This window comes from Neodiprion virginianus, chromosome 1 (assembly GCF_021901495.1).
Source record: "Neodiprion virginianus isolate iyNeoVirg1 chromosome 1, iyNeoVirg1.1, whole genome shotgun sequence".
Classification (NCBI taxonomy): Eukaryota; Metazoa; Arthropoda; class Insecta; order Hymenoptera; family Diprionidae; genus Neodiprion; species Neodiprion virginianus.
The window spans coordinates 3,619,408-3,629,385 of record NC_060877.1 but is presented as its reverse complement, the minus strand read 5'-3'; the positions used below and the strand labels follow the sequence as shown (position 1 = coordinate 3,629,385).

General features: G+C 41.9%; 1 protein-coding gene across 3 annotated transcripts; it reads right to left on the bottom strand.

Annotated features, from left to right (window-relative positions):
• Positions 1-305: 305 nt before the first annotated feature.
• On the bottom strand, positions 306-9,039 carry LOC124308197 (progestin and adipoQ receptor family member 3). 3 transcript variants are annotated; one of them, XM_046770684.1, is made up of 8 exons: positions 8,845-9,039; positions 6,268-6,415; positions 2,838-3,016; positions 2,522-2,678; positions 2,249-2,401; positions 1,893-2,172; positions 1,654-1,821; positions 306-1,566 (listed from the first exon to the last, which is right to left on the bottom strand). In XM_046770684.1, exons 2-7 carry the CDS (start codon positions 6,403-6,405, stop codon positions 1,682-1,684), a joined length of 1,047 nt encoding a protein of 348 aa, XP_046626640.1. In that variant the 5' UTR covers positions 6,406-6,415; positions 8,845-9,039; the 3' UTR covers positions 306-1,566; positions 1,654-1,681. The 3 variants fall into 3 exon arrangements, with proteins under 3 accessions (XP_046626640.1, XP_046626650.1, XP_046626631.1); XM_046770694.1 differs by lacking the exon at positions 8,845-9,039 and adding an exon at positions 8,584-8,823; XM_046770675.1 differs by lacking the exon at positions 8,845-9,039 and adding an exon at positions 6,764-7,098.
• Between the last annotated feature and the right edge of the window lie 939 nt (positions 9,040-9,978).

The window sequence follows — 9,978 nt, the reverse complement described above, 5'->3', positions numbered from 1 at the left end:
GTGAAAGAAAAGACGTTGGCATCGATGGTTTCAAGGTCCGATGTGTCCCAACGACGTCCTATGTCGCCACGGTTTTTGCTCAACCTGAAAACCTGCCTAACTGCTTGCCATAAAGCCATAAAATATCAAAGATTTCACGCTGCCTTTGAGCAACCATCGAATGTTGATGGCAAACGTGCTTTCACGCATATTTTAATGATTCGAAAGGTTTTTGCAGGTAGATCAGGCTCTGATCAATACGAGAAGACGGGTTCTTAACAGACAAGGGAACAGCTGGTCACACATGGAAAAATTAGCAACGCAGATTCGTGCTACCATAAATATATTGTTCAATAATTTATAACAGGATTAACAACAATTAATTCATTAGCATAGGGTGTGTACCGTATAGTGCAATATGCTGTGTGTGTATGATTGATGCTTCTCAAAGGTTTGGCATGATGAAACGCACCCTTCGAGTATACTAAATTATACACTTAGAAACTGACTTGTTCACTTGCACACTTTTATACTCAGCGAACGAAGTGTTTAAGCAAGTGTGTTCGATTAGGTACATGAAAATTTTATATCCTAGGAAAAATTCATCCAACCTCGCTACATTTCTACGGATTTCTTGCCTCGCGTGTATTTTGAATACTGCTGAAACGGCAGGAAAACATTTGATTGCCGTGTTACCAAGGCACTAAGGATTCGCCACATCAGGGACTGTACAATAAGTGTAAATAATTCCCTGGTGCAACCGTTATCAATTATTTAACTAAAATTACAAAACAACAACTTGACAAGAAAATTATTTCACGTATACCTACAAGCTACTATAATATAGTATAAAAATCTTACGAATTATTATCACTGAATCACGTATAGATAATATGTTTGTGTAATGTAAGTATTCAGACGCATGAGAACAGCTCATCAGAACAAAAAAATGGAGCAATAGCGCGACTCGCAATCAATGTGGTATATATTTTTGTTTTAATTTTTTCTCCAATACCAACAAAGAGTCGCACACAGTTCCATAAAAGTATACCATAGCTGTATTGAAATGTTCTAAACCCTTCACGTCAATTTACTATTTCAGATTCATTAAGCGTGTTTTTCTTTTTTAATTCGGTGAAAAATTAAAATGAAAATGAACACAATATTCGCATTGACCCTAAATTTCTTTGAATTGACTCGACATCTCGATTCCCGTTTCGTTCATTTTCTTCCGTATTTGTTCCGTTTCAACAATGAACTGACTCGTCCGATTGCGTAAAGGTTCTCTTTTTACGTAAAAACAAACGGCTATCTCACTCCGACGGCGCGAATGCAGTGCGATCCTGCAACCTTGAGCTGAGCGATGTTCGTCACAAGACGCGAACCGGCATTACGGAACTGTCAATCTCCACAAACGTCCACCACGTCAAGTCCCACCGCGTAGAGCGATGTAGGAGGATATCGGATCCTCCAAGATGCAACTTTCCAAAGCTTCTCTAGCATAGAAAGGGATTCCCTTCTTGTACCAACCCGACCGCCAAGTCTTGAGCTCCATGGCGCAGGCACACTCCATCGAAAAATACGGTCCTGGATCAGCAAGAGGAAGGATATTACGATCAAGGTTCGAATAGCGGAAGAATGCAGGATGCAGAGCATGAAGAATGCGGAACAAACCCGAGTTCGAAGTAGCCGAATCCCCGTGTCAGAGTCGCATGTTATTTGGACATCCGTGGTTCAGTCTGTACTCGACGTAGAGCATTCCGGTGTTGTGCCAGTAGTAGAGAGCCGCGACGACGAGGGCGTGCCACCACTGATGGGACGAGCCGATGTAGTCGACGGACCCTGAAAGGCGAGCCGAGGTTGGTATACCGGCGATTTTCGAACTTGATAACTCACCGTTCACACCCACTTACCGGGGAAAAAACGCTCCGGTACACGGCTCATGTATATGAGGAAGGCACCCCCGCTTATAACGTACATGCCGAGTACCCTGGGCAGCAGCATTGCCACCATCGGGTTCTCCATCCCCCCCATGGCGATGCTCCAGTGAAGGGTTGGCAGGACACCGTATGCCGCCCACGCGACGAATACCAGCAATTTGACGTTCCCGTTCACGTTGAACTTCGGTACTTGCAGTAGCATCGCCACGACGAATATCAGCAGTACGGTAATCAGGTAGAACTCCTGAAGTTCCTGGACATATCAAGACGTAGGGGCATAGACTCGGACATGTTCTTGGTCTCGCTCTTCACGGTGACGGCTCACTCACCTTGTGGCACCAGAAGGCGTAGTAAACTCCCGACATGTAGATCGCCAGCAGACTGAGGGCGATGCCGAAGAGGTCGAAGGACAGGAAACACCAGTAGTCCTTCTCGCTCCGGCAGGAAAATGTGTGGTACATGGAAGACAGGATCATGCATGCCTGGAAACAGGTGCGATTTTTAGCGACTGATTATTCCCACGCGACGATCAGTTTTGTAATATGGTCCGGACTAGCCAAAGTACCGATTGGTGTTAAATAGACGCGATTCGTTGTCATTACCTGAAAGCATATGAGCAGGAGAGCGACGATCAGCTTGTCACCGAACGGCGCGTGTATGTTGAGCAAACAGAGATCGTAGAGCGTTAATCCGAGGAACAGCATCCAGCCGAATATGTGGCTCCATATGTTTATCGTCTCGTTCGTCCACCAAAATATACTGCGAGGCAATTTGGAAGAGAGAAAAACAGGCTCGTTTATAATCGACGCGAATCAAGTCGAAGGCAAAATGTTTGACCGGCTTGTTTTACATAATCGTTTGAAGCAAGTTCAAGGAGTTTCAAAGACCGCGATCAGCTTTCTCGGGAGACTGACTCACCTTTCAAGGCACAATTTGGTGGTCAAGTATCCTCGGTAACCGTGCAAGATGTACGGATTGAACTGGAGGTATTCAGGTGCCTCTGCGAACGGCAGTATCCTTCGCATTCTTTCCTCATCCTCGAAGGCTGACGTTTCCTTGATCCCGGAACTTGCCGGGTTATCGTTCTCTTTGGTCAACTATTGAACAACAGATTAACGATCAGTGTTTTCATTTTTTTTTTCATGCAAATTTACAAGCGATCAAAACAACGCTTGTCTAACTACCGGATCTGCTGAATCTCAAACTGACAATCAACAGCCGAAATTCTCATGTCCGATAACCGTTGAACGAAAAAGTCGAGATTGACTGAGCTATCGTGTTTCCTGAATGGGTAATATCCGAACGCGTTGAGAGACCCGTTCATGCATCATTCACGTTGAGCATATTTAAATTTTCAATCAGCCGTATACGATTGTTCACCTTCTCTTCCTGTCGTTCAAGTCGGCGTAGTTTATTATGCAAGTGATTACGGAAAGTCGTGAGCCCCGATAGCGCGCATATTAAGTACCCAATATAAATATAATTTTCACCATTACGTGAAAATTTCATTCGAGCTCAAACGATGACGCAAGTCCCTTTCGGATATAATAACCTCCGAATTGATTATCCAATAAATTTTCTCGCGTTATTTATTCTTATTTATTGTAAGAATAATTTACTACAGAATGTTATTCCACCAGTGTTGACCGGGCGGGAGAGAAGCGTGTGTACCGACTTTCTTTAGCCCAACAGTCGAAGATAAGTTGCAAAATATTTAAGGAACGCTAAACACCGAAAGTCGGTGTGTACTAGCAATAAATATGTGACCCGATCGCCGTAATATGCAATATCGAATTAAGTGTTGCAGGAATTTAATGGCCTTAGCCGTATTTCTGCAGTGGATAACATACTACGCGAACTTTTTTATGCAAAGCAAAAAACTGAGTTCTGCCCATCCGACTCGTATGGAGTTACAAAGTTAGGTTTACAGCGGAATTTAAGGATAGTCAACTTTCGAATCGCCGTACGTACGTAAAGTCTAGGCGGTCGTACCACTTTGTAATTGGTTTTGGTCAATCTCACTCTCTTTCCGCGCTCTTTTTCCTTTTCCTCATTATTGAGGACAAGGCGATTTTCGCACGAGACTCGAGCAGAAGGATAAATCAAATCTCGAATTGTTCGAGAATGCTTCCACGTCGAATCATAATACATCATCAAGGTCGAGAAGTCGACGCACCGGACACGCTTAATACATCGGATTTCTCCGCGCCGCCGTCGTTATAAGTAGGCCATAAAGAGCCACGGCCACGAACCCCTTCGAAGCAAATTTTTACTTCAACATGATTTTGCGCCTAGGTACTTTCGACACGATTCTACGTCCGCTGGAGCCCCGGGGCATCGGGTAAGAAACGAAACAAAACTGCCATCGCGTGTCTCAACTCTTTTCGCTGAAGATGATACCTACCTACCAATCAATCCATCCTGGTGCCTTAAAATTCGCGTTTTTGCAAAATAAACGTGCGGTTTAAATTATAACAGCCCAAACGTCCACCTGATGGGACAATCTCGCGACCTTTGACTTACAGCGGATACGATGCGAATAGAGTATTGTGACAGCCGTTTGTGTGGTAAATCTATTTTTCACATGGTGCAACATTTTTACGCAGAGTAAAAGCGGCGATGGATTCACGAAGTTTATAACGATTGTTTATGGTGAAGCAGTGAAGGATTCAAACTACAGGAGAGAGTCACGAGAAACATGCTGCTTCGGCAAAAAGGAGAGGAGGATACGAAAGGAGAAAGAGCGGCTAGTAGGTCACAACGGGACCAGCTTCTCGGTTTCTACAATGTAACGAATGATCAGCTGCAGGCTGTGTAATGTGACAGCTAATTCGGAACCGGTGAATACTTGAGGTAATAATTCAAATTTCTACTTCGATTTGACTTTGACTTAGTAATCGCGATGACGTATAACTGGATGACAACAATCGAGAGCAGTCGTATAATTACGTCCGTATTTCATTCCACGCTTTCTTGAAAACCGACGGGATGTGCTACGTTTCTCTGAAGAGAATTTCTCATCGCACAATCGTAAGATTCAAAAAAAATCGTCTGCCAACTCATATTATATACGGTGACTCTCCGTAGGCTTGCAGCCGTCAAATTTTTATAACCGAAGATAGTTAATGTCGTAAAAAAATTCTTTCCCCCTCACTACGATTTCGCAAACAACGAATACTTCGGTACGATCGAAACCAGTTTAATAAACGCTACAAGAGAATTGATGCAGTGGGCACCCGAGGCTCTAGCTTTAAGCGATAAGGAAAGCATTCGCCTCGAGTTTCAAGCGTTACGTGGAGGAAAATAAAGAAGAAATGGGATCGAGAAACGAAAAAATAAAACAATAAAAATACCAAAAGAGGAAGAGGAAAAATACCAAAAGATGTATGGTTGCTTGTAATGAGGCGAAAGCACGCGTCTTTAATCGAATAACGTGGCACGCCAATTTCTTTTTAGCTGGTTTATTCGATTTGAATTGACCTTCGAGCAAATGCAATATCAGCGTCGTGATGCTTGCGTGTTTGTGTGTCAGTGTCGCGTTGTGAAAGGAACTTATTACGGTGAAACGTTGAACGAATGTTTTCAAAATAATCAGCACAAGAATGTCAATACGCATAATGTTGTGCCGATCAGTTTGCGAATTAGTCGACGCATTTTACGTCTACCTTACGTATTACGACATGTATCTATCGAGTAAGAATCACCAAAAATAATCGATTATCTTTTCCCGATTATTCGAGTATAATCGATTATTTTTCGAGCTCGATTAATCGATCAATTCTTATCGATTCAATCGAGTCATACTCGATTATTTTTTTGGACCCGATTGATCGATGCATTGATTATTTTTAGCTCAATGGCCATCGCTAAAAATGTTTGCACAGAGTATTACACTGGCGTATTCCGTTCCCTTTTACACATATACACATGGACTTAAATTCATACGAAACAACGTCAAACGTTCGTCCACCTTGTTCTCTGTTATAATCGCACAAGTTCGATAACCCAAACGATCGCCCCGGGTGTCGGAATAACTAACGTCAATCTTGTCCCTGATTTTTATTCCGATTGTAACGTACGATCGGATCAAGGTTACGCGGGATAGATAATTCGAACCTCCTGAAAATCGACGACGATCAAGTAAATGGTAATATAATCGTAAACAGAAAATCATTGACGTCTAAACTTCTAACCGTTAATTAATTCAAGCTAATAACCGAGTACAAATCGCCATCCGATATTCACGTGATAATTAGGACATCCACGGTCAAAACAAGGTCACAACATTTACGTCATTGAGTCGATGAAACAAACTTACTTCGTGAATAAACAAACAAAATGTACCGACCTCAGCTACCAGGGGCTTTCCGTCTTCCTGGGCTGCCTTGACACCCTGTCTTTCCCTCGTGGTACCCGCCACGTGGCCGTTTCCAGTCGCCGTTCCTTGCTTGGCGCATTCTTCTACCCCTGCCAGTAATTTCATCATTGGAACGACCCTGTGAAAATTGGGAGTGAAACGAATTTCGAACGATTAGCGAATCAAGGGTACGAGGTATTTCCAGATTTTCGAAAGGGATGTCGAATTTTAATTTTCGTAGGGTTTTTCGATCGCAGCGATTTTCACGGTAAAAATTGTTTGATAGTAAAGGTAATTACTATATCGAGCAATGTTATTGTTGTTTTATTACAACGATCCGCGATAATTAATACAGAGCAGAAACGTGACTGCGCAAGATCTAATCACAAGATAAAATCCCCTCTGTCGGACGGTGTTTTGATAATTAAGATATTTTCAAGGCGTCGATACTTGTTGAAGTGTGAGGGCAATAATTCGCAGTACGCACTTGATTACACTTGACGTTTGTTCCATCGTTGTGATCGTGAGAATGAAATCACCAACTTGAGAGATTACGATTCCCTTTAAAACTTGCAAATTTTTCGACCTTTGCCCTGTATGACGAATGGCAAGCTGATAGATAATACCTCAATGATAAATACGCATGGCTGCGAACTGGACAATTTCCCAATACAGGTTGACATAACGCTTTTCCCGTTTTTTTTTTTTTTGCGGTACGCAAAGAGAAAATATTTTACAAAACCACTTCCCCGAGTTGTAAAGAGCGGTTCTTAAAACTCGCTAGTCAATTCTTCGAACACGGGACCATCCGAACTGGCCTACATATTAGTCGACGAGCCAAGATCGACAAAGGAAAGAATATCCGCAAGACTTTTGGAGAGAAGGGGATCCGATCCGGCATGATCAAGAAGGAAGACGAGGACCACTCAATGGCCTGACTACCTCCAGGTTTACTCTCACCGCTCTTTGGCTTCCAGGCAATCTCTCGCTTCTAATCGGCGAGAAAGTCGGCTGGAAGCTTCACCGTGCATCAATCGCGTGCGTTGCTAGACAACGAATGGCTAGGTACATTTGGTACAGATAGAAATATATCGCGGTTCGATACAGCAATTTATCACAATTTTTCGCAAACCTTGATCAATATTTACGTGCATATTTTATTCATTTTATTCGTCGTTAAAGAGCTGGCGAAATTCCCCGAGGATTGAATTGAATTTAAATGTCACTCGAATACTTTGACTGCAACAATTTCATGTAAACTAGATCAGTCAGATTATTACTTGAATATTCTTCACGCCGTTCACTTTTGAAATCCGGTAATTGGTTTTTTTATGCTTTTAGGATAAAGAAACCACGAAAGAGCGTTCAAGCGATCATTGACCGCGTATATTGCGGGCATCTTTCGTGTCTCCACAGCGTAATGGGTTCGCTAGCTGTTTGTATACTTTTTCTTATTCTTTTCAGCGTGAAAGTTGAGCTGTAACATGCACGGTATAGTCGAACCAAGACACTCGGCATAGCGCGGACCGCAAAAGTTCATTTGGATTTAAGAAATTCTCATACTTATACTTCGTGTACCGCATTCGTAATGTGCGGCGGCTTGACTAGACGATTTTAATATTCAAGCTGCCGTTATTCAGGCTCAATGATGAACCTACCGTCGACGACACTGCGAGGGCATAATGCAGATGCTGTCAAGTGGACAATATCGACGTAACTGCACTCGCTGCACGCATCGAAGGAAAATTATCACGTTGGCGAGTGTGTTACAAAATACAGGGTAATCGCTTTTATACGATCCGCGTTTCCTGAATGCAATTAGTTTGGAATTTGTATCACAAAACTCGGGAACCTGGATTATATGTTGTCTGAAATTTAATTTTTACGAAAGAAATAAATAACTTTTCATTCGTTGTTCGAACTGCAGCGCAACGACGTTTCTCCTAATTACTAATTTAGAAAATACGATAATTGTCAGGTAGGCACATACGTGTATTATATCGAACGTACGTTGTTGAAAGTACAATAAAAAAAGGAAGCGGGATATCGCGACGCGCTCCAATTATTGTACGTAGCGGAGAATTCGAAGAGAAAATTAAAGTAACAAATTGGGTACACGGGATGTGACAGATGCACGGTTTTTTTATCCTCTTTTGGTAGAGCACAGTTTGCTCTTTTTCGAATTACATGCCTGTATAAAAATTTCCTTATTCTACCTGATTGTTATCAGCAATGAAAATGAACATTGCGGATAATACCAAGAACATATCGACGCGAGGAGTATATACGTATATTATATCCACTTACTCTAGTCTCAATTAACCGAAGATGGACAAGGTCGAAACTTTCCACTCTCCCAGAACATCGCGACACACTCGTTAATCAGATTTAGCATCGTTCAGAGACGAGTATACGATAGTACGAATATAATGTAGGAAATATTACGGTCGATTAGCGTAATGAGAAAAAAGTGCGATTAAAATAAGAAACATGAGCAGAATGAAACGAGAAATTGTCCGCACCGTTCACGATTTGATTTTGAATTTGAGGAATAATAATCGCACGTACCTTGATCAGCGGCGCGAAGATTAAACGACGTTTACTATTTTCGCGAATTGTTTCGGCTAATAGATAAACGGCTGCAGTTGTTGCATGTCAGAACTAAACGACGTCGATCCAGCGACAGCCGCCACCGACTCTCTTGGAGGAACGGAAAGGACTGAGTTGACCGGAACACTCCCTCGGAATCCGTTTTGTGTGGACTTCGGTGTACGGCGTTCATTGAATCGGCGAACGCGTGGTAGGGAGTGCAAAGAGCCGCACTGCGCCAGACCGCCTCCCCGACTCCTAGACGAGGCCATCCGGATTCCGCAATTTCGATTTTCCCGCGGTCCCTCCTTTTTCGCAAGCGCAATCACCGCCTCGATCCTTGTAGCAGGTTCGCAAATTTCCCGTGGCGGGAGGCGGTTTCGCAATCCGTCGTTAAATGGGTTTAAAATTATCATCGAATTTTTTATCCAAGTTTTTTCAACCAACATTTTTCAACTTTTTTTTTTTTTGTACGGTTGGAAGAATAAAATTTCTGTCTTTTACAGTTTGTTGTTTCTGAATAACTGAGGACTTTTTGCGTTTTCTTTTTTTTTTTATTATATGCATATAATTTTAATACGTTCTGTCCTGCGTGAGGCGAAATGTTCCATAAGCGTTTCGGTTTTTTTTTTTTTTTGCGCATTTTATTCAATTAAACAAAACTATTTCCTTTCCAGTATAATAACCATGAGATATGAATCGTGTATATGTATAGTGTTACATTATGTATGTTACATTGGTTGGAGAATGATATCGGATACGATGAGAAATTACAAGTAAACGAGGTATGCGTAGGTATTGTATATATTTTTATATCGTCTAATTCGTAAAACCTTCTTATCGATTTCAATTTTACAACTAGAGTAGAGCCACCAGTTCAGAATTCGTTTACTAAACTTTTCGTCAAGTGGTGTCTCTACCCTGGTAATGTAGTAGGTAAGAAATATTTATCATCTATTGAACAGTAACCAAAGTTAAATACAATAGTAACCAAAATATAGTAATAGGATAATGGAGATCTGATATTGTGAGCATGTAAATAATCGGTACGCACTATAGTAATCGTTATGCAAACTTTATTCCATAAAGTGCCAACGTTTAAAATTTACACAG

Coding starts and splice junctions, on each gene's coding strand:
- LOC124308197 (XM_046770675.1), bottom strand. CDS start 6,789: ATGGAACAAACGTCAAGTGTAATCAA. Junction 6,416..6,763: donor CAAACGTCAAGTGTAATCAA/GTGCGTACTGCG, acceptor CAATTTTCACAG/GGTCGTTCCAATGATGAAAT. Junction 2,679..2,837: donor ACCAAATTGTGCCTTGAAAG/GTGAGTCAGTCT, acceptor ATTGCCTCGCAG/TATATTTTGGTGGACGAACG.